The sequence below is a fragment of the Caretta caretta genome, chromosome 1, assembly GCF_965140235.1.
Source record: "Caretta caretta isolate rCarCar2 chromosome 1, rCarCar1.hap1, whole genome shotgun sequence".
NCBI lineage: Eukaryota > Metazoa > Chordata > Testudines > Cheloniidae > Caretta > Caretta caretta.
Window position 1 is genome coordinate 354,589,917 of NC_134206.1, and position 25,057 is coordinate 354,614,973.

The following is a 25,057-nucleotide window of genomic DNA, read 5'->3' on the forward strand; positions in this document are numbered from 1 at the left end:
AGCCTCTCAGTTCTAACCAATAGGAGAGAAGAGAGCAGTCCCTATTCCCACTTTCCTCTTCTGCAGACCCTCAAAGAGTGCGACAGAAAAGACAGACGAGCCCAACTTCAATAGTGTCTGCAGAGATCCCTCTCCCCACAGGGCATATCCACTGTCAGAGGATTTCAAACCGTCCATGCCAAGAAAAATGAGCTGACAGGGTCAGAACCAACCAGCTCCACCTGGAGTCACAGACACATTTCTAGTAGAAGCAGCTTCAATCCCAGTGAATCTGGTGAAATAAACAGCTCCCCTCTCCTCTACCCTGAACTCTACACTGCCCTGCCCCAGATCAAAGGTGTACAAATCAAATTAAAGGGGCTGAATCTCTCTAAAAAAGAAAGTAAGAACCTAGTGTCACGGAGTCCCCGGGTGATGCTCTGGAACTGCTCCCCACGAAGCCAGGCAGGAGTCTGGGGAAGTCTCCTTTCTGTGAGCAGCCTCTCTTCAGGACACACAGCTCACACAGCTTCCACCTTCCTGGGTCTGACCTTGGAGCATTCAGCATCCTCTGCCCCTCCGTGCATTTCCCAAAGAGAGTCCGCTCAGGCGGGCTACTGGGGAAGCCAGAGGGTCCTGCACCCCAACTTCGCAGTCAGACATGACTCTCAGCCAGCCAGTAAAACAGAAGGTTTATTAGATGACAGGAACATGGTCTAAAACAGAGCTTGTAGGTGCAGAGAACAGGACCCCTCAGCTGGGTCCATTTTGGGGGGCAGTGAGCCAGACAACCCTGTCTCCCCTTCACTCCTCGTCCCCAGCCAGTCCCAAACTGAAAACTCTCTCCAGCCCCTCCTTCTCTGGGCTTTGTCCCTTTCCCAGGCCAGGAGGTCACCTGATTCCTTTGTTCTCCAACCCTTCAGCTCTCACCTTGCAGGGGGGAAGGGCCAGGCCATTAGCTGCCAGGAAACAGGGTGTCGGCCATTCTCTGTGTCCAGACCCCTGAACACACCTGCCCTCTAGGGCTCTGCAACGATCATACACCCTTACCCCACCCCCTAGATACTTAAGAACTGCACAGGGGAAACTGAGGCACCCCCACAATATTCAGAGGAAACATTAAGAACAGTCCCGCTTCGTCACACCTAGAGAACCGCCTGATGGGTTCTGAGCTGGGAGAGTGTCCAGACACAGAAAGTTACGGAGGTGATTGCTGATCATGACCCCTTTTACTGCCTTACATGGTGGGTCTCATTTGCGAGGGCTTGTGTTGACAGCTCCACCGACAGTTCTTGGCACACAGCCAGGCATGTGCAACCTGACGGCGGGGACCCATAGAACCATTATCCAAGAATTATCCTTTATAAGTTCCTGCTCAAGGCTCCATTAACCTAGAAATGCAGTGAACTTTTCTTTCTTTTAGTATATGTTCCATTACCTTACTAGGCATTTATAGTAGGCAAATGAGATATAACAAGCAGGATCATGCTCTCCTCCTTTCTTCATGATCAACACCTTCTTGGTTTTTTTCTAATCCTTTGGTATCTTCCCAGTTCTCAATGGACATTTAAAAATAATTTCTAGTGTTTGGAAAGTTCATTAGCTAACTCCCTTGACTTGCAGGTGCATGCCATCTGGACCTGCTGGTTTGTGTATGTTCAGTATCCCAAGTATTATCTGACCTACTTCGTATCAGCAGCTATACAGTTCAGACAAAGTCAGCATTTTCTTCTTAATTGATCAGATGATTTCCTACCTCTTTTCTCAACAGAAAGAGATTTAATAAAGGAGTTCAGTAGCTCAGCCATCTTATAATAATCATGAATGCAATCTCATTTGTCATTCATTAATGTGCTTGCTTTCTTGCCAGTACTTATGCTTGATATACTTATAAGGAGACTTCAGATTTCCTCAAGGCCCTTTGGCAGCATTAACACTCCTTTTCACAAACGAGGGGAGCTCATTTTACCAGTATTAGACCATCGCTCTCCAGTGAGCATATGAATAAAATGAACAGAGAGGAAAGGTCAGAAGTGACAGCTGCTGTGAAGGTTTTAGGGAAGTCAAAGGAGGGCGAGTGAGGCCCAAGATTCCCAAGAGACAGCCATGTCTCAGGGGTAAGGCGGTAGCCCAATATTTGCTTGAACATCTACTTCAAGGTCCACACTCCAGGAAGTCCACCACTTGCTTTGACACCTCTGCACCCTCTGTTCAGAGCAGGCATTTGACCCACTGTGTGGAGTTAACCCTCTCCCAGGAGTAAATCCTGTCAGTTCCTTCATTGCTCTAAAGGACTCCGGTGCCAACAGTTTCTCAAGGGGGAGGATTTCTCAGGGACAGAATTGGAGGAAGTTCAGCATGGGGCCTGGCTTTATGCATAGTATTGAGCTCAGCTCTGCGGGGGTTCTCTGTGTAGGGCTGCAGAGATGTTGCAAGGAATGGGGATGCCCCAGTGGATCCAGGACTTGGCACGTTCCCTGCATAAGTGAGGCGACAGCCCTGGGTGAGTGCGACTAGAAAGGAGCCTGCTGCAGCACCAGGAGCCCAGCAATGGTGGCCTGAGGTGGGCAGTGTTCCTCTCCCCTGCACGGAGTCCAGCTGAAGGGCTTTAGCATGAGAGATTACCCATGGGGACTAACTGCCCCAAGCACACAAGAGAGGACGTGGAATTGAAAAATGGAGTTTTGGAGAGACAGTCCAACCTGCTGAATGCCTGATAATCTGTTTATACTCTTTGGTACGGCAACCAAAACAGTAAACATTCCACCCAACACGCTAACTGCAATCAGTGACCGCCGTTTCAGGCTGCCCCACAGACTGAGACACAGGCAACTCCTGCCCTATCCCCATGGACAGCACAAACCCCCACACGGCAACCACCCATGCAAGCCCCAGCACCCAAAAACCCACAGGGGTGCCAGACCCCCGTTACAGTAGCTCACTGGTCTTCCTAGGCAGCGCTGGGAAATGAGAACCACTGAAATATCGCAGGACCTAAAGTGAGATAAAAGGGGAAAATAGGGTCAAAGGCCAAACTCACCAACATCAGACTCTTTGTGGGTTTTGATGATTTCAGCCAGTTCAAAATTTCCTGCAATGATGGCCACCTGAAAAGAGAGGAAGGGAGGAGAAGTGAATGATTCTGAGCTGCACTATTCCCCAAGAAAGACCAGGCCTGCTAGCACAGAGGGAACTGCCATACCACATGGGCTAGCAACAGCCATTCACTGTGGCGGACTGCCACAGCCAGCACTCCTCCTGGCTTGGCCCAAAAGCAGCGTACGCAGCCAGCACCCCTGACATGGCATCCTGGTGCCAACAGCAATCCACATTCTTCCTGCAATGACTCCTACACTCAGAAGGTGGCAGAGAACTCAGAGCTCGGAGGAGGTTGAGTGGTGATGCTTCCACTACTAGCTGGGGATTAAATCTGGGACTTGTAGTTGCTGCTGAAAAATTCTCATGTCTGGAGCTTGTTAGGAAAACATTTACTCTCGGTTATTTACCAGTAACTGAACTCTCTGCAGGTCTTGCCTTGGCAAAGTCATAGACCTGTGTTATACTTGTTCCAAGCTGTGCAGGCCGTGGAACCATTTCAAAGCAGGCAGCTGTTGGGGGCAGCCTGCTCCAGACAATGGCCACAGCACTCTAAACCAAGATTAAATAAAGCCCTGCCCATTAACCAGCTTGTAGTATGGCAAAGATTCTCATAATACTCAAAAGGAGCAAGGAAAAAAGGGAGGCTGAACATAGATCTGAACAGGAAACACATGTAGAGAATTCTAGTTACTAGTTAGGATCCTTTTTTCTCCTTCAAGGAATTGCTGCTACTCATCCTCACTTCTGGGAAACAAGACACCACTAGCAATCCTCAGGAGGGCTAATATGTGATTAAGTAGACAGCGAGTGAAGGACTTGTCTCCAGAAATGAGCATCCAATCAAGACAGTAGCGGAAAAATATGAATTGAACTCTATGTAGAGCCTTCTTACACATTCAGACTATTAAAGCATTACAAAGACAAGCTGCCAGAGCTGGTACTGCCCTAGCATAGTGAGTCCTAACATCTGGTACCTGCAACCCTTTCTGGCTGTAACAAGTCTGAACATAAAATATCATCTTTTTAAATAGCCTTTGGGCCAAAAATCTCTTGCTCATTAGACTTATCTCCACATGCAACAACCCACCAGGATGATTTGCAAAAGGGCTTAATCCTGCACATGGGAGTAATTTACAGCACCCTTTTCTCAGAGTCAGAGAGCGTAAGGCCAGAGGGACTGACAGATCATCCGGTCTGACCTGTACATCACAAGCCACCAACCCCACCCAGCTTCTGCACACTAACCCCTACAGCCAGAATCAGACCAAAGCATCACAGCCCTCAGGAGACTAGACTATGCTGTGCCACACGGAGAGAAGAGGAGGCACCTCAGGGCACCAGTGCCCAAGGCCACTGCAATGGCAGGGAAATGACTAAGTGCCATATACGCAGATAACCTGGCAGCGACCCACACCCACATGCTGCAGAGGAAGGGGAAAAAGCTCCAAGGTCACTGCCAGTCTGACCTGGAGGACAATTCCTTCCCAACCACACATATGATGATCAGTGAGACTCTGAGTACGTGGGCAAGAGCCAGCCAGCCACGCAACTGAGAGAGAGAATGCTCAGTGCCACCTGAGAGTACTAGACCACACAGTCCAGTGTCCCATCTCCAGACGGGGCCACCCCTGACGCTTCAGAGGAAGGACACAAAAACCACCAGGATGCATTGGCCAGAGAATCCCTTCATGAGTCCTGACCCCTCAGCCCTGAAGCATGAGATTGTTAGGAATGTAAGGTATAAGCTCAGGGCTGGCTCTAGGTTTTTTGCCACCCCAAGCAAAAAATTTGCCACCCCAAGCTCCGAGAGCGCAACTGCCAAAGCCAAAAAAAAGGGTGGCCAGAACGCCACCCCTGGAATTGTGCCACCCCAAGCACGTGCTTGCTTTGCTGATGCCTAGAGCCTGTTCTGATAAGCTGAAAGTGAGCCCCAAGCTATTGAGCCTTGACTCCTACTATCACCAACAGTCCTGTCATAAACTCATACTCTTACATTCGTCCTGCTCTCTTAAAACTAATTAAGTTGTTTGCCCCCCACAACTCATAGAATCATAGAACCATCGAACCATGGAAGATCAGGGTTGGAAGGGCCCTCAGGAGGCCATCTAGTCCCACCCCCTGCTCAGAGCAGGACCGATCCCCCACTAAAATACCGGGAGGCTGCCCCAGAACCTCGCCCCTCCAGTGGTTAGAAACCTGCTTCTAATTTCCAGCCTGAGTTTGTTCATGGCCAGGTTTGTTTGGGGTTTGTTCCAGCCTGAGTTTGTTCGGGGAGGGGAGGAGCGGGGGCGGGAAGAGGCACAGCGAGAGCAGGGCCTCGGAGAGGGAGCAGAGTAGGGGCGGGCCCTGAGGGAAAGCCGGGGTGAAGCACTCCCAGGGAAAAAGAAAAGTCAGTGCCTATGGTTGTGCCAACACTGCCTTTCAGTTTCAATAGCTCACCACCCGCCCTGCTGTTTACCCCAAATGTGTTTATTGAGACCCATCAGATACCTCCCACCCCCCCGTTTTCTGTTTGCCAGGCTAAACAAGCCAACCTCCTCCACTCTCCTCTCCTAAGACAGGCCCTCTATTCCCCATATCATCCTAGCAGCTCTTCTCTGCACCTGGTCCAGTTTAAATTAATCTTTCTTGAACATGGGTGCCCAGGATTGTACACAGTATTCCAAACAAGGTTTTACCAGTGTCTTGTAAAGTGGCATTAATACTTCTCTCTCTCTCTCCTGGAAATGCCTCACCTGATACACGCTAGGATCATATTTGCCTTTTTCACAGCTGCATCACATTGGTGGCTCAGAGTCATCCACTGATCGACCCCCACACCCAGGTTTTTCTCCTCTTCCGTCACTTCCAGCTGAAGAGTGTCCCCTAATGCCCCTACTCTACTTGCGCTCTATTGATGACATCTTCATCATCTGGACCCATGGAAAAGAAGCCCTTGAGGAATTCCACCATGATTTCAACAATTTCCATCCCACCATCAACCTCAGCCTGGACCAGTCCACGCAAAAGATCCACTTCCTGGACACTACGGTGCTAACAAGCGATGGTCACATAAACACCACCCTATACCGGAAACCTACTGACCACTATTCCTACCTACATGCCTCCAGCTTTCACCCTGACCACACCACACGATCCATCGTCTACAGCCAAGCTCTGCGATACAACTGCATTTGCTCCAACCCCTCAGACAGAGACAAACACCTACAAGATCTCTGTCAAGCTTTCTTACAACTACAATACCCACCTGCTGAAGTGAAGAAACAGATTGACAGAGCCAGAAGAGTACCCAGAAGTCACCTACTACAGGACAGGCCCAACAAAGAAAATAACAGAACGCCACTAGCCGTCACCTTTAGCCCCCAACTAAAACCTCTCCAATGCATTATCAAGGATCTACAACCTATCCTGAAGGACGACCCATCACTCTCACAAATCTTGGGAGACAGGCCAGTCCTTGCTTACAGACAGCCCCCCAACCTGAAGCAAATACTCACCAGCAACCACACACCACACACCAGAACCACTAACTCAGGAACCTATCCTTGCAACAAAGCCCGTTGCCAACTGTGTCCACATATCTATTCAGGGGACACCATCACAGGGCCTAATCACATCAACCACATTATCAGAGGCTCGTTCACCTGCACATCTACCAATGTGATATATGCCATCATGTGCCAGCAATGCCCCTCTGCCATGTACATTGGTCAAACTGGACAGTCTCTACGTAGTAGAATAAATGGACCCAAATCAGACGTCAAGAATTATAACATTCATAAACCAGTCGGAGAACACTTCAATCTCTCTGGTCACTCGATTTCTGATCTAAAAGTGACTATTCTTCAACAAAAAAACTTCGAAAACAGACTCCAATGAGAGACTGCTGAATTGGAATTAATTTGCAAATTGGATACAATTAACTTAGGCTTGAATAGAGACTGGGAGTGGTTGAGTCATTATACAAAGTAAAACTATTTCCCCTTGTTTATTCCTTCCTCTCCCCACCCCCTCCACCCACTGTTTCTCAGACATTCTTGTTAACTCCTGGAAATGTGCTGGAAATGGCCCACCTTGATTATCACTTCAAAAGGTTTTCTCTCCCCCCACCCCACTCTCCTGCTGGTAACAGCTCATCTTAAGTGATCACTCTCCTTACAATGTGTATGATAAACACCCATTTTTTCATGGTCTGTGTGTATATAAATCTCCTCACTGTACTTTCCACTTTATGTATCCGATGAAGTGAGCTGTAGCTCACGAAAGCTTATGCTCAAATAAATTGGTTGGTCTCTAAGGTGCCACACGTACTCCTTTTCTTTTTGCAACTTGTAGTAGAAATTCTTATTAGACCCTAAGTGCACGGTCTTGCATTTTGTACTACTGAATTTCATCCCATTTCTGTCAGTCCAGTCTTCAAAGTCACCCAGATCCCCCTGCACCATTCTGATACTCCTCTGTATTGACGGTGCCTCCCAACTTTGTATCATCAGCAAATATCAGCACACTCCTACTGTTTGTGTTAAGGTCATTAATAAAAATATTGAATAAGATTGGTCCCAAGACCGACTAGAGGAACTCCACTAGTAACCTTTCTCCAGTCCGACAGTTCATCTTTTAATACAATGCCTTGCCATCTCCCTTTAGCCAGTCCCTTATCCACTGTACAATTCTTGTACTGATCCCCATCTTCTCTAATTTAACTAATAATTTCCTGGGTGGCACCTGGTTAAATACTTTACTGAAGTCCAAGTATATTAGATCTGCATTTCCCTCATCTAAAAAACCCGTTATATAGTCTGGCCTATGTCGCTTCAGAACCAACACTGGCAGGATAATTGTTTGCTGCAGATGAAAGTTTGACAGCACTCTGAGCAAGAATTTAGGTCATAACAATTTTATCCCTGTAATCACTTGTTATGGGCACACGAACCACGAGATGCTGAATCACTCTCACAGTCTCAGGCGCATGCTGTTGCCACCAGCAATGCTATCTGCAGAGGTAGGTGATAAAAAAGCAAAGCCTGTGACAAGTGTAAAGGATGAAACCCATGAGCTGAGTCAGAATTACGTTCAAATCCCAAGAAAATGATGCATGGACAGACTGTTGGGTACACACTCAAGGGCTGCTTACCAGTGACTATCGTTCTTTCTGGGCGGCTGCCATCGCATACACGCTCCTAGAAAAGGGGCCCCCGCTACACAAGATGCTGGAACTTTCTGAGAATGTGTGACTAGGGATACTGCACAAATGCTGTCTTGTGGCAATGAACATTAAGTGCCCAAGAAAGGTGCAGCCCCGATTCCCTCAGTTCCTTCACAGGAACACCAGAGTCCACAGATACAGAAAACCTCTAAGTACTAGGGGAAGATAGGCAAGGAGTTTAAATAGGCAAAGGCAGCTTCTTTGAAGAATGAGTGACAGGTGTTTAATTAGCAATAAGGGATGTCGCAAACAGGCAGAGGTGTTAGAAACAGAACTTTATGATGTGTGCTGAGCAGCCCACTTCACATGCTGAGGCTCTGCTGTTGGTCCCTACTCACCAGTCCCATATCTGTATTTCTACACCTCTGGTCCCGCGTTTCTCTTCTGAAACCTGACCCCCCACAGAAACCTCCAGCCTTGCCTCCCTATATGAGATCAGCTCTCGGATAGAGAGCACCTGTCTCAAGCTGAACCCAGGCAAGACCAAAGTAATGCTGATCAGAAAAGGAAATGCTTTAAAGAGCTGGCCAAGCCACGGTCTCCACCTTTCATTGAAGTTGCACAGCCCCCTTCATCAAAGTGGTACAAAGCCTCAGAGTCCTGTTTGACTCCCCACTAAGCTTGGATGACCAGTGACTAAAAATGCCTTCTTCCACCTGCAGCTTCTTCCCTCCCTCCTGAATTAGGGCCTGGCCACAGTACAACATGCATTTTCACCCGCTGGCTGGATTTCCATGTAACTGAAATTAAATGTGAAGATAATGTAGAGGCTCCCGCTGGCACAGAAGGCAGCTGCCTGCCTCCTCCATGGCCTAGACCACCATGAGCACTTCCGGCCTGTGCTCAAGTCCCTCAACTGACTCCCGGTCAGCTTCTGAGGCCGGTTTAAGGCTTTGGTCCTAATTTTCAAAGCAATTAATGGCTCATGCCCTGTTACATCAAAGACTGAATTCAATCACAAAACCTAGACAAAGCACATGAGAGCTGGGGATAAAGCCTAACCTAAATCTCCCCCACTGCAACTTGAGACCATTACTCCTTGTTCTGTCATCTGCTACCACTGAGAACAATCTAGATCCATCCTCTTTGGAACCCCCTTTCAGGTAGTTGAAAGCAGCTATCAAATCCCCCCTCATTCTTCTCTTCTGCAGACTAAATAATCCCAGTTCCCAGTTCCCTTTCTGCAGACTAAATAATCCCAGTTCCCTCAGCCTCTCCTCATAAGTCATGTGCTCCAGCCCCCTAATCATTTTTGTTGCCCTCCACTGGACGCTTTCCAATTTTTCCACATCCTTCTTGTAGTGTGGAGCCCAAAACTGGACACAGTACTCCAGATGAGGCTTCACCAGTGCTGAACAGAGGGGAATGACCACGTCCCTCGATCTGCTGGCAATGCTCCTACTTATACAGCCCAAAATGCCATTAGCCTTCTTGGCAACAAGGGCACACTGTTGACTCATCCAGCTTCTCGTCCACTGTAATCCCTAGGTGTTTTTCTGCAGAACTGTTGCCTAGCCACTCGGTCCCTAGTCTGTAGCGGTGCATGGGATTCTTCGGTCCTAAGTGCAGGACTCTGCACTTGTGTTGAACCTCATTAGATTTCTTTTGGCCCAATCCTCTAATTTGTCTAGGTCCCTCTGTTTCCTATCCCTATCCTCCAGCGTATCTACCACTCCTCCTTAGTTTATCTCACAAAGGGCCCTGTGCACAAAGCTCCTGACTGGGGGAGCCGTCCATCCCCACCAATTGGCTGAAATGCACTACTTAAACCAGAAAGAGGCACAGAAAGTTGTCTGACCAGCAAGGTGAATCCCAGGCTGACTGCTACTTCGGACCCTCCCTACATGCCTGACACCTGGGTTCCTGCTCTCCTTACCTCTGGCCCCGTCTGTTCCTGATTCCTGCTTTCCTGCCTCACTCTATGTCTCTGCTACAATGCCCTACTCCTGATGATGACTACAGCTTCAACCCCTGGCTTGACTCCTGACTCTGGCTCTGTCCCCAGCTCTGGTTCCTGGCTCCTGACTCTCTAACCCTGAGGCCTGACCCACCCATGCCCTGGTCCCTACAGAAAGGTACTAGGGAGAACACTTTCAAATTTTCTCCTCAATACAGTCACCCTCAAGGGACACAGAGCCATGCTTTGGACACCGTGGTTTAAAGATGCCAGTGAAACCTGACAGAGTTCTGCTGAGCTGTCCAAATTTTCATCCATTAAGGTGCCAAGATCCAACTCACTAGGAGAAGGGACCTTAGATTTCGGTGCAGAGTGAGCTGCTTCTTCCAAGATGAATCTAGGGACACTGGTGATATCCAAAGTAACTTATTTGCAAAAGAAATCTGAACATCAGTGTCTGCCCAAGCTAAAGCCACCACAGTTAAATGAGCCATCTCTTGCTTCACTTTTGGAAGCACAGAAGGGAGCAGAAGGAATAAGGGAGAAGCAAAAAGGAGACCTCAGGGCTAACAGAGCACAAAGGCATCTGAATGGGCTCCTCAACCCCTGCTCACTTCTTCACAAAACAGGAGGAAAATCTGATTCACCACTGACTCCTTCCACTCATATTGATGGAAATATCTGCAAATCAGGTTGTCCGTTAGAAGGTTTTCCTGTCCTGCCACAGAACAGCTTACAGGGCTATTGGATTTCATATGCATTATTCCCTCTGTCTCTTTTCCACTTGGTGATTCCGTATTGCCTGTAAGAATCTCTGCCATTTTTCCTTTCTCAGCAAAGACACCGTTTCAGAGACGAGGGTGGAAATTCTCTTCCAAATACCAGTGCTGGGTGGAAAAAAGGAAACGGTCAGAGCACATTCTGAGGGACAGGCCACAACAGCAAGGATTAACAGACAGGCGAAGGAACACACACAATTCTCCTAAGCTTGGCCCAACTTGCTGTATAGAGACATTTTAGCTAAGCATGGCGAGGTCACATTTTTAAACTGACAGAGGAGACGGCTGCTAGGCTAGAGGCCATAAGCCTGAAATTCAGAGGCAGGAAAGGACTTAATTTCAGGTGGGTAATAACTGGCTTGGTAACTTTCTACATTTCCAGAAAATACTTTCAGAGCAGGCAAATCAAACGTGCTCTGCAGCATTGACTCTAGGAAGTCTCTCAGTAGGCTCCAAGAAAGAAATTCATAAACTTGCGCTAAGCTCTAGCTTCCTCCACAAGAGAAGGGGTCTTCAAAAGACTGGCTCAGACCTTCACATATTGAACTTGCATGAGTCTGTCACCCAAGAGAACTTGCTGACAAAGATGAGCAGACAACATTCCTGGATGCTTGGTGAAGATCAGGGAAGCTGCTGAGAGGAGGTACTGTCCCGGTACTCAATTCACGGTGTTTTATGGAGATATGTAAGGATAGATTCCAACAGTACAGGGCTCAACCTAGTCCTGGCAATGCAGGGAGAGGATGATGGCACTTAGTGTTACCATGCAACACTTCCTTGAGAAAAGAAAACTGGAAGAATACAAACCAATTCCATGGAATGTGACTGCAAACCTGGTGTATTGCTTTCAGATGGATCTCACCCAACCAGTTCTTACGAGAAAGGGCCTGGGGTAGGCATAGCAGGAGGGAGAGTTCCTCAGCATCTGTAGATTCAAGTAGTCCTTTGGCAGGGACTGTAAAGACATTCCAACAGCTAATCCTTCATATTTCTCATGCCCTTGATATTCCTGTATGTTCTACGCAATGCAAAAGGCTAGCATTTTATAAAATTGCACCATGGCCTATTTTCTGGAATCTAAAATGACAGATTTTACAGCCATAGTGCAAAGAGAACCAAATCCAGTGAGACATGCCCTTTGAGCAGCCTTTGATGTCTCTATTACTGCAGTGAGATTAATAATGTCTGCAGTGACTTTAAGAAAGGATTCCTATCGCAGGACAGCTGGCTTATTTCATGAGATTTGGAACAGGGTGCTTGATCTTCTCTGTGAAACTCCTAATCCTTTCCTTCCAATCTAACCACCTTTTTCCCTCCCATTGGGGACTGCACATTCTTTTCCCTCCTACTGTGGTATAGGATCACTGTGAATTATTGGCTCCCAAGCCCCAAAAAGGAGCCGTCGCTTGCACTTCCAATCAATGAAACACAGGACATTTGGGCAAGGAGGTCTGTATATAATGCCAAGGAACAGAAGGCTCAGATCCGTGCCTGAGGCCATGCCCCCTAAAGTCTAACTGCTTTCACACAATACGGTGGTCCATGCATCCAGGCCTAAGGACAATCCAAAAGTGAGGTTGTACCCATGCAACCCTATGAAGGAGCCATTTTAAAATTCAGGGCAAAGAACAGAAAGATCCACTCAAACGTAGCTATACGACAGGAAGTGGCCAGCAGCTCTGGGATTTAAGCCAGATTCAGTGGTGGCAGGAATTGTGCGAGCCACTCCACACACAGCTTTGCTAGAGAAAGGGACATCCAACCTGCGGTATCCTCTACTATTCAAACCTCAAGCACTTCTCGAGCTTTGCCAACGCACAGCTCCAGGACCCTCAGCCACCTTTTACTCCAGCTCAGTTCCCTGCTGCTGCCCACTCTGCTATTCCACCCCTTCCCCATGAACACCCAGCTCAGCCAATGCACCCCGTTCCTGATGTGAAGAGGGGCATAGAGCCCAGGGCTGGAACACCACAGGGCGCTGCAGCTCAGGGTTGCACTGTGTCTGCGAGGATGTTCTCCTGCAAGGGAAGCATGCTGTTTGATGCTGATGCTGCCCCTGTGCATGAGGTTCCTCTCCCCACCACAGGGGCAGGGCACAGACCCTAGGGGACTGGCTGGAGACCACCTTTCCTTGAATCCCTCTTCTGCCTATTTCCTGTCCCCAAAACGTGGCTCCCATTCAGCAAGGATCTAGTGGTCATGCTGCCACTGCAGTTTGCTGCCCATTTGCAACGTACATTAATCATCACAGTTTCACCTGTGCGCAGTCCAGTCTGTAACAGGAACGAGAAGATCCCTCAGCCTCTGCTGCTCTCCCCATGGGAGATATGCTGACACAGGCCTGGGATAAAAATAGCCCAGGATTTATCCCTGGTACAGTAATGTCCTGCCAAAGCGTAACGCACTAAGAGACCACCTGCAAATGATGGATCTCACTTCCTATTAGCAGAACCAGCACAGCAGCCTTTCACTGAATGGTCGCAAATATCAAACCAGAAAACTCTAGTCTGCAGAAAGAAATGAGGACAGGCCCTGGCCCCCATGGCAGCCAGGCCTGTGGCAGGGTGAGTTTCCCCCCATCCCAGACCCATGGCAGCCAGGCCTGTGGCAGCGTGAGCTTCCTCAATTATGCCGGTCATTGGCTATATTAAGGAATCTTTTCCATCCATGCCTTCAGGGCTGCTCCAATTGCCCCACACTTGTTGCTGTGATGGTTTCTGGCAGCTCCTATTGGGTAGGTCTACACTGCAATTAAAAACCTGCAGCTGGCTTCTGCCAGCTGACTGGAGCTCGCAGGCTCAGGCTAAGAGGCTGTTTAACTACAGTGTAGACGTCTGGGCTTGGGTGGGAGCCTGAGCTCTAGGACCCTGTGAGGTTGGAGGGTCCCAGAGCTTGAGCTTCGGCCTGAGCCGGAACGACTACACTGCAATTAAACAGCCCCACAGCCCGAGCCCCACGAGTACAAGTCAGCTGGTAGGGGCCACCTGCAGGTGTCTAATTGCTGTGTAGACCTACCCACTGAGGCCACCCCCAGCCAAGCCTTTCTCTCCCTGTTCCCTGCCAGCAGCGGTGGCTTTGGTATCAGAGAGGGATTTCCTTAGAAGAGATTTTTCAATCTCCTCATAATTTATACTAGCGTTTTTGCTCTCTTGTTTCCTCAGGCCCTGCAAACTGAGTTGTGCTCTGCACTGGACTTATTCCCTCTCCTACACATCTGGAATGGTCAAGGGGGCCGCATCTCTGGGTATGTTTACACTTCCCACGTTACAGCACGGCCGTGGCAGCACTGTGACGTGGACAGTGTAGTCATGCTTTCTCGCCGGGGGAGAGCTCTCTCCCAGCGATAACAAACTAACCACCCCGAATGAGGGCTGGTAGCTTTATCGCTCGGAGCATAGTTCCCAGCAATAAAGCACTGTCTATATTGGCACTTTTCAGTTCCTAAACTTTTGTCACACAGGAGGATGTTTTTTCACACCCCTGAATGACTAAAGTTTAGCGCTGAAAGTGGCTGTGTAGACATAGCCTCTGTTCCTCTTAGGAATCTTCACTAAAGGACACTGCAGTTTCCTCTGAGAGGAGGGGCAAACCACAGGTCACTTGGGACAGACAATACAAATCAGCAGTCATTAAATCCCATGGGTTCACAGAGGAAACCTCACTTTATTCACGCTTGTCACAGACAGGCAATGGCATGGCAGAGCTGGACAGAAACAAACACTCAAACAACCTTAACTCTGCCTTGTAGCAACATCATGCAATGAAGACAGCTTACTTACCAGTATTTGCTATGCTTCAATCATCACCTCTGCATTCATGCTTGAGGGATACTGTGCCCCTGGTGTAGCACTGTGGAAGTGCCTTCAAAAGCTGTGTTTGTTGGGGGATCAAGTGTGCCTAACAGTGGCACCATATTCTATATCGGGGGCACTCCCTGAATAAACTCATGTCCTGACTGTATACAGAACTCCAAGGTAGAGCAGTTGGTGGGGGGCAAGTATGAATGCACAGAGGTGACTATCAAAGAACAACAATTACTGGTAACTAACCCCTAGATAGAAGGTAGGCGAGCAGTTCTTTAATGGAATATGCACTGCAGCACCACTTTCTCCAAAACAGGCATCAGAACCAAGGCCAGAGAATAGTGCTGGGTGAAAGTATGCACTGAACTCCAGCTTGCTGCTTTGCATGTGTCCACCAGCAAAATACATCTAGGCATGCCACCAGTGCTGCAGAGGAGTGCCTCTAATGGAGTGCAGAGGGAAGAACTGGTGTCCTAGCTCAGACAGAACAGTGCTCTATACAATTTTTTAATAAGTTGTGAAACCCTTTATTAGGAAATAAGTGGGTCCCCCCAGCATTTACCTGTCATTTTTTCTAAACGTCTTGGTCTCCTCTAGTTAAAAACAGAACATAATTTCACATCTAGGATATGAAGATGTGCTTCCCCTGGATGCTAATAGAGACTTGAGAAGAACACACAGAGTAGGAAATATATTGAGAAAGGTGGAAGTTGGACACCACCTTAGGCATTAAGTGAGGAAGCGTTGTCCCAGACCACAGCGTCAGGCAGGGGAGCCCTTAATGCACTGAGCGCACTAACCCCAGCAGAGATGACTGCGATGAGGAAGACCATCTTTTAAAAAAAAAATGGATACTTACCTTCTCGTAACGGTTGTTCTTCGAGATGCGTTGTTCACATTCATTCCAATCAGGTATGCGTGTGCCGCATGCACAATCATTGGAAAGATTTCCCTTAGCAGCACCTGTCGGGTCGGTCGTGGAGCCCCCTGCAGTGGCACCTTTATGGCACTCAATATATGACCCTGCCAACCCGACAACCCTTCAATTCCTTCTTGCTGGCTACTCCAACAGAAGGGAAGGAAGGTGGGTATTGGAATGGATGTGAACAACACATCTTGAAGAACAACGGTTACAAGAAGGTGAGTAACCATATCATACAATCATAGAATATCAGGGTTGGAAGGGACCTCAGGAGGTCTTCTAGTCCAACCCCCTGCTCAAAGCAGGACCCATCCCCAATTAAATCATCCCAGCCAAGGCTTTGTCAAGCCTGACCTTAAAAACTTCTAAGGAAGGAGATTCCACCACCTCCCTAGGCAACGCATTCCAGTGTTTCACTACCCTCCTAGTGAAAAAGTTTTTCCTAATATCCAACCTAAATCTTCCCACTGCAACTTGAGACCATTACTCCTTGTCCTGTCCTCTTCCACCACTGAGAATAGTCTAGAACCATACTCTCTGGAACTACCTCTCAGGTAGTTGAAAGCAGCTATCAAATCCCCCCTCATTCTTCTCTTCCGCAGACTAAACAATCCCAGCTCCCTCAGCCTCTCCTCATAACTCATGTGTTCCAGACCCCTAATCATTTCTGTTGCCCTTCGCTAGACTCTCTCCAATTTATCCACATCCTTCTTGTAGTGTGGGGCCCAAAACTGGACACAGTACTCCAGATGAGGCCTCACCAATGTCGAATAGAGGGGGACGATCACGTCCCTCGATCTGCTCGCTATGCCCCTACTTATACATCCCAAAATGCCATTGGCCTTCTTGGCAACAAGGGCACACTGCTGACTCATATCCAGCTTCTCGTCCACTGTCACCCCTAGGTCCTTTTCCGCAGAACTGCTGCCGAGCCATTCGGTCCCTAGTCTGTAGCTGTGCATTGGGTTCTTCCGTCCTAAGTGCAGGACCCTGCACTTATCCTTATTGAACCTCATCAGATTTCTTTTGGCCCAATCCTCCAATTTGTCTAGGTCCCTCTGTATCCTATCCCTGCCCTCCAGCGTATCTACCTCTCCTCCCAGTTTAGTATCATCCGCAAATTTGCTGAGAGTGCAATCCACACCATCCTCCAGATCATTTATGAAGATCTTGAACAAAACCGGCCCCAGGACCGACCCCTGGGCACTCCACTTGACACCGGCTGCCAACTAGACATTTTTTCTTCTTCGAGTGCTTGTTCACATCAGCTCCAGTCAGGTGACTCTCAAGCTCTACCCTGGAAGAGGGGTTGGAGTCAAGGAACCACTGACTGGCGCACCGCTCTGCTGAAGGCTGCATCATCTCTGACATGATGGGTGATAACACAGAGAGAGGTGAACGTATGCACCCATGACCAAATAGCTGCTCTGCAGATCTCCTATACCAGCACTTGGGGCAGAAATGCTGCTGAAGAGGCTTGAGCTCTTGTGGAGTGAGCCGTAATAGGTGGAACCGGGGCCTTGGTTGGTTCGATTTTCTGAACAGCTTAGTACGCTCGATGTAGAATGCCAAGGCCCTCCGGATCTCCAGTGAATGAAGCCGCTGTTCTCAGGCACTGATGTGAGGCTTGGGGTAAAACTCGGGCAGGAAGATATCTTGGGTGATATGAAAATGAGACACCACCTGGGGAAGAAAAGCCAGGTGAGGCCTGAGTTGCACCTTGTCCTTGTGGAAGCCTTGTGAAAGACCATGTAAGGTAGATCAAAAGTTAGTGCCTTCAGCTCAGACACCATGTGAATGGAGTGGGCTATGCAGAACTCCCGAAGTTGAAGGGTTTCTTGACAAAGGGAAGAGGAACGCGCTCCCCCCTGCTTGTTGATGTAAAACATGGCAGTGGTGTTGTCTGTCATCACTGCCACACACTGGCCTTGTAGTACGGACAGGAACGCTTGGCAAGCCAATCGTACCACTCTGAATTCTCTGATATTGACGTGACGAGAGAGTTTATCTTGTGACCATACCCCTGCATCTGGCGGTCCCCCAGGTGTGCCCCCCAACCCAGCGATGAAGCATCCGTTATTAGGGTCAAGGTGGTCTGTGGGCTGCTGAAAGGAACTCCCTCACACCCTGTACGGGGTTGAGCCACCACCGGAGGGACTGGAATACCTGTTGTGGCAACGTAAGTACTGAGTCCAGCCTGTCTCACCATGGGCAATACACAGAAGCGAGCCATGCTTGGAGTGGCCTGAGTCTGGCATGCCTGACCACTGTGGCTGAAGAGGGCCAGGCAACCCTGAGCCATAGTGGTGGGGTACTTCATGAGGCTCTGAATGATGCCCGCTATGGCTTGAAATCATGTCTCTGGTAGGTACGCTTTCGCTTGTACTGAGTCCAGCACAGCCCTGATGAATTATATTCTCTGGGTCAGTGATAGGGTTGACTTATTCACTTTGAGAAGGAGTCCTAGTCTCTGAAATGTGGATTTGACTAGTTGGACATGAGACTCCACCTGCTCCATGGAACGGCCCCACGGCAGCCAGTCGTCTAGGTTGTGATGTACCTGTACCTGCCTCCTGCGGAGAAAGGCTACTCCTACCAACATGCACTTGGTGAGTACCCAGTTCTCAGTCGATAGGCCAAACGGGAGGACCATGAACTGGTAAAGTTTGTGGCTGACCACAAACTGCAGAAACCATCTGTGCTGAGGTTGAATGGTTATGTGGAAGTACGCGTCTTTCACATCAAGGGCAGCATACCAGTCGCCCGAATTCAGGGAAGGAATAATTGTGCTCAGGGAGACCATGCGGAATTTCAACTTTACCATGAACTTCTTGAGTCCACGCAGGTCTAAAATGGGTCTGAGACCTCCCCTTTGCCTTAGGGATAAGGAAATAATCGGAGTAGAATCCTTTGCCCCTTTGCTCCTGAAGAATCTCCTCCACTTCTCCTACATCTAGGAATGATTGCACCTCCTGGATAAGGAGTTGCTCAAGAGAAGGGTCCCTGAAGAGCGACAGGGAAGGGGGGTGGGAGGGAGGGAAGGAGTAGAACTGAAGAGAATATCCCACCTCTACCATGCAAGGAACCCAGCGGTCCGATGTTATTTGGGACCATGCATGGCAGACATGGGATAAGTGATTAAAAAAGTAAGGGGGAGGTTCTGGTGTCATGTTGGGTACACCATCCTTGGGCGCCCCTTCAAAAGGCCTGCTTTGAGCCTGACAATGGCTTGGTTGGGCCCCTGCCTTGTCCTGACTGGGAGTGGGGTGGTTTGTGCCTAGAATTTCTAGGCCGTCGTCTGTAAAAGTCTTGTCTAGGGCGAGGAAGGTAGGACCATTGCTGTTAGGGCTGGGGCTTGAAATGTTTTCACTGGGGTATGCATCCCCCGCAACTTCATCATTGCCCAAGAGTCTTAAGTTGTGCAGCTTAGAATCAGTCTGGTCTGAGAATAACCCTGCATCCTCAAATGGTAGGTCCTTCAGGGTTTGCTGCACTTCTGGAGGTAGACATCGAGGCCCACGAATTGAAGCTATATCTTCTAAGGATAGCTTGTTGATTAGCTGTCTTCAGTTGCAGGCCCCCAGTTGAACAGACCTTCCTACCGAATAGATCTAACCATTTTGACTCCCTTGACTTCAGGGTTGGCCCCTGCTGCCCCTCTCTTTCTTTCTCATTAACTGTGGCAACAACCAGGGAACACGGCTGTAGATAAGAAAACAAATACTCATATCCCTTGCATGGGACAAAGTACTTGCATTCAACGCCCATTGCAGTGGGGGGATGGACGCTGGGGTCTGCCAGAGCGTTTTCACATTGCTCTGTATAGTTTTAATCAGGGGCAGAGTGACTCTGGACGGGCCCTCCAAAGTTAGGATATCGACCATAGGGTCCTCAGGTCTGACTCCGCCTGCAATCTCATGTTGTGGGCGATCCTGCGCCGGAGGTCCTGGTTTGCCCTGGACTATAGGTGGAGATCCAGAAGCCGAGGCCCCTGCCACTGCCTCGTCATGGGACAAGGATGATGAGGCTAGGGGTGGCACGGGGTCCTCTTGTCCCTCAAGCTCTCTGGCCTCCTCCTATTCGATATCTGGGCCCCGTGGACTGACCCTCATTGCGGCGATGGTCTGCCATTGGTGTTGTCGTCCCGGCAACCTCTGTGATGACCTAGGCTGCCTACTCATGGGAAGTAGCTGTCTCCGATCCCTTAGGGGCTGGGCAATCCCTAGGCGGTTGGGGTGGCCTGGTTTTGAAGATGACCGAACGAGAGCCCCTGGAGAATGAACCCTAGGCCTGGTGATAAGCCCAGGGGGTCCAAAAGGGCCATTGCGGCTGAGGCTGACAGCGCAGAGGCCAAGCTACAGGTGCCTCACTCCTATGTCTGTGGGAACAGCGCCCACTGTGGCGGGAGTAGAATGATTCTGCATCCAAATCCAACGACCCAGATTAGACTTGGACATGGCGGTGCTGACCTGTATTGCACAGGGGATCGGTGCCGATGCTCCTGCACCAGGGATCGGTGCTGAAAGCTGGGTGCCAGAGATTGGCGATTGTTGCCTCTCTAACTGTGCCGGAGGTCGGTGGCATTCCAGCCGTGCAGGAGGTTGGTGCCACTCCACCAGTGCCAGAGGTGGGTGCCGCTCCGCTGGTGCCTGAGATTTGGACTGCCTGGCTGGCACCGGGGAGAAGTATAAGGGGTCCCGAGATGGCTGCTGGTGCCTGGGCAATGGCGAGCAGGAGCGGTGCAGAGGAGAACGGCACCATGCAGGAGAAAGAGAACGCTGCATCAGAGCAGGCTTTCCTCTAGCTGGCTCTGGGCGTGGAGACAGAGGGGGCTTGTCCCTGACCGCCAAGGGTTGTGGTGCTGTCAGTTCTGTGAACTCCCTGGCAGCTTCACAAGTGTCCGGGATGGAGGGGAGCTCCAAGTCCTCCATCTGGCACTGCCTGTCCGGGGAGTCACTGGGCGCCAGACTCAACAGTCCTCCCCGGGGAACCGAAGTCAATGGTGCCAACTCTTGACCCTTGGGAGCTGAGTGCTCCTTCTCGAGATGCACTGTTGATGCACCCAGAGACTGAGACACCTTTGACCTCGGTGAGTGGCCTCTATCCATTTTCTTCCACTTGTGCAGTACTGGCGAGTGGGAACAGTGACAACTAGTCTGCAGTGCCAGGGAGCGGTGTTGAGGGTCTCTGGACTCTTTCCTTTGTGCCATATCGTGCACAGAGGCTGGAGCACTGTGTGCTGAGGCTGGAGCACTGCACTCAGCGCCGGGACCCCACGCTCCGAGGCACGTTGAGGACAGAGAGCGGACTCCATGAAAAGCTGTTTCAGATGGAAATCCCAATCTCTTTTCGTCCTGGGTTGAACCTGCAGATTTTGCACCTGTCTGTTTGGTGCTCTTCCCCCAGACACTTCAGGCACGCATCGTGGGGGTCGCCCATTGGCATGGACTTACTGCAGGTCCCACATGGTTTAAACACTTGGCCCCAAGGCATGCCCCAGAACCAAGAGAAGGAAAGGGATAGGGTAGTCCCTAACCAGAAGTATAACTCTAAACTATGCTGAACTAAGAACTGAAACCTAAGCTAAACCTAACGAACAAGCTAAGGGAAGCACTTGCGAGGCAAGAGAATGCTGTTCCAACGACCATTACAGGCAGTAAGAAGGAACTGAAGGGGGGTCAGGTCAGCAGGGTCATATATTGAGTGCCATAAAGGCGCCACTCCAGGGGGCTCCATGGCTGCCCGATGGGTGCTGCTAAGGGAAAACTTTCTGATGATCGTGCATGGGGCATGAGCACACCTGATTGGAACTGATGTGAACAAGCACTCGAAGAAGAAGAAGTGCTCCAGTGAGGCTTGTGCAAGATGCTCGTACTGGGGGACTATCAGGTTAGTTACAACGAGGTTCAAGTCCCAGGATGCAGGGGTTTCCCTGATTTTCTATGCAATTGTCATGCTTTCAGGAACCCAGAGACACTTGGTGAGAGAAAATAGACCTGTTCTTCATGTATATGTGATAGGCAGATATACTGCCAAATGGACCTTTAAAGAGGCTCTGGCTACGCCCTGAGACTTTAAATGTAACATGTATTCTAGACTGCAGGGACTCCAGTTTAAAACAGGGTTACTCCTTTATTATTGGCCCAGACAGAGAACCATGGCCATTTTTTCTTACAACATTTAAGGACAGAGCCTTTCCTAGACTGCAACAGGAGTGTCTGGGCTCTCTGGGAGCAGAAATGGGCTACGTTAGTTAGTAAATTATCTTCCACACTGTGACGACTCTAATGTGACTCTGGATTGGGATACAGAACTCACCTTTTCTGTTGAGACAGGAGGTCTGGAGAGAGACGCATCAGTTACAGTGGCTCTTCAGACAGGTGTTGAAGGTCTGAATACCAATGATGGAAAGGTTGCATTGGAATTATCAATAGGATGTTAGCACTGTCTGTCAATTTTTCTTATAACCCTATATACTAAGGGATATGAGAAGGATTGCCTTCTATGACGAGATAACTGGCTCTGTGGATGAGGGGAAAGCGGTGGACGTGTTGTTCCTTGACTTTAGCAAAGCTTTTCACGTGGTCTCCCACAGTATTCTTGCCAGCAAGTTAAAGAAGTATGGGCTGGATGAATGGACTATAAGGTGGATAGAAAGCTGGCTAGATTGTCGGGCTCAACCGGTAGTGATCAATGGCTCCATGTCTAGTTGGCATTCGGTATCAAGTGGAGTGCCCCAAGGGTCGGTCCTCGGGCTAGTTTTGTTCAATATCTTCATTAACGGTCTGAAGGATGGTATGGATTGCACCCTCAGCAAGTTTGCAGATGATACTAAACTGGGAGGAGAGGTAGATATGCTGGAGGGTACGGATAGGATACACAGGGACCTAGACAAATTAGAGGACTGGGCCAAAAGAAATCTGATGAGGTTCAACAAGGACAAGTGCAGAGTCCTGCACTTAGGACAGAAGAATCCCATGCACCGCTACAGACTAGGGACCGAATGGCTCGGCAGCAGTTCTGCAGAAAAGGACCTAGGGGTGACAGTGGACGAGAAGCTGGATTTCAGTCAACAGTGTGCTGTTGTTCCCAAGAAGGCCAATGGCATTTTGGGATGTATAAGTAGGGGCATTGCCAGCAGATCGAGGGACGTGATCATTCCCCTCTATTCAGCATTGGTGAGGCTTCCTCTGGAGTACTGTGTCCAGTTTTGGGCCCCACACTACAAGAAGGATGTGGAAAAATTAGAAAGAGTCCAGTGGAGGGCAACAAAAATGATTAGGGGACTGGAACACATGACTTACGAGGAGAGGCTGAGGGAACTGGGATTGTTTAGTCTGCGGAAGAGAAGAATGAGGGGGGATCTGATAGCTGCTTTCAACTACATGAAAGGGGGTTCCAAAGAGGATGGATCTGGACTGTTCTCAGTGGTAGCAGATGACAGAACAAGGAGTAATGGTCTCAAGTTGCAGTGGGGGAGGTTTAGATTGGATATTAGGAAAAACTTTTTCACTGGGAGGGTGGTGAAACACTGGAATGCGTTACCTAGGGAGGTGGTAGAATCTCCTTCCTTAGAAGCTTTTAAGGTCAGGCTTGACAAAACCCTGGCTGGGATGATTTTGTTGGGGATTGGTCCTGCTTTGAGCAGGAGTTTGGACTAGATGACCTCCTGAGGTCCCTTCCAACCCTGATATTCTATGAAGGCATACAGGAGAGATTGGCTCCAATCCCACAGAAACATGTTGAGAGCGAGATTTGGTCCCCCTCTGCCTGGTGCAGTATTGATGGTACTTGGTGTTTTGAATGGACACAAAGGAGTCTCTCTTTGGGCAGCTCCATTTGAGAAATAGCGCTCTGGCCACCATTGGCTTTAAGGCCCATTTGCATTGATCCTGAGTCCTCCTGCTGAACATGTCCATCTTCCTCCCCCGCCAGGGGTAGAACCGTGGGATGAAGCCGATTCTGAAAGCACCACAGCCACAATTTTCATGCTTCTACAGACAGGAGCTGGGACCGCACTCCTCCCAGCTGGTTTATATGGGTCATGGCTACTGTGATGTTCTTCAGCACTTGTACTACTCAGTACGACAGGGATGGATGAAAGGCCTTGAGGACTCACCATACTGCTCCAAGCTCAAGCACACTATTAGCTATTATACATTTCTAGATGACTTTGTATTTATCCTAAGTTGTATAAGTTTAAACTCCATTTCCTAGAATACGTTGTACTCATGTCAAGCTTTATTGTGGAAAGTTACTAGGAGTTAAATTGTTCCAGCCTTTGTTCTTTGAATGGGCAGAATCTGTGAGAAGTAAAATGTATGGTTTGTGACACTCTGTACCTCAGGAGAACACCTACACCCCCACATTCCTCTTTATAAAACGATTGTGTGATATCCATTGCAAAGTTGGTCAAGTTGGGTGTCTTCGGAAGGCTCATGATACACTGAGCATGGTTGTTATAGTGATGTTTTAGTAATGTTATAGTAAAGTTATAGATTATAATTTCATGTATATGGTTATGAGGCTGAAAATGTATCCTCATGGCTTAAAGCAAGCCCATGCAAAAACTCTCCAAGAACAGAGAGGCAGTTCACACCTCATCAGGGCATGGATGGGACAAAACCAGCCCAGCCTCACATGAACAATGGACGCTGGCTTAGGCAGCAACAAAAGAATCTGTCAGGCTCTCAAGGAAGTCACCCCCTTCCTTTGGTCAGTTTGGAACTGCGATGAGATAATGCTTACCTGACTCTGAAGGGGGTGGGGGCAAAGCCAAGAGGGAGGAAAGGACATGATAAAAGGAAGAGATGTTTGCCATGCTCTTCTCTCTCTTCCACCTACACCTACAGACACCACCAAGAGGCTGAAGTGCTTATCAAAGGGGAGAGCCTGGCTGAAGAGAAACCAGCCAGCCTGTGGTGAGAAGCATCTAAGTTTGTAAGGGCACTGAAAGCATTAAGATCAGCTTAGAATGTGTTTTGCTTTTATTTCATTTGACCAAATCTGACTTGTTATGCTTTGACTTATAATCACTTAAAATCTATCTTTATAGTTAATAAATCTGTTTGTTTATTCTGCCTGAAGCAGTGTGTTTGGTTTGAAGTGTGTCAGAAGCTCCCCTTGGGATAACAAGCCTGGTACATATCAATTTCTTTGTTAAATTGACGAACTCATATAAGCTTGCAGGGTCCAGTGGGCATAACTGGACACTGCAAGAGGGAGGTTCCTAGGGTTATGTCTGGGACCGGAGATATTGGCTAGCATCATTCGCTTGCAAGTAGCTGGGAGCAGTTTACATGCCAGAGTCTGAGCATGAACAGCCCAGGAGTGGGGGTTCTCACAGCAGAGCAGGGTAAGGCTGGCTCCCAG

At 49.0% G+C, this 25,057-nt stretch overlaps 1 protein-coding gene across 12 annotated transcripts in view; it reads right to left on the reverse strand.

Annotated features, from left to right (window-relative positions):
* SHANK3 (SH3 and multiple ankyrin repeat domains 3) overlaps positions 1-25,057 on the reverse strand; it is a 675,575-nt gene that overhangs the window by 476,964 nt on the left and 173,554 nt on the right. For all 12 annotated transcript variants that reach the window (XR_012666651.1, XM_075124628.1, XM_048820302.2 and 9 more), the window contains exon 9: positions 3,020-3,086. Coding sequence is in view for 11 of the 12 variants with exons in the window: in XM_075124628.1 (XP_074980729.1) it covers positions 3,020-3,086 (67 nt within the window). In the remaining variant the exon portion in view is untranslated. The remainder of the gene's footprint in view (positions 1-3,019; positions 3,087-25,057) is intronic.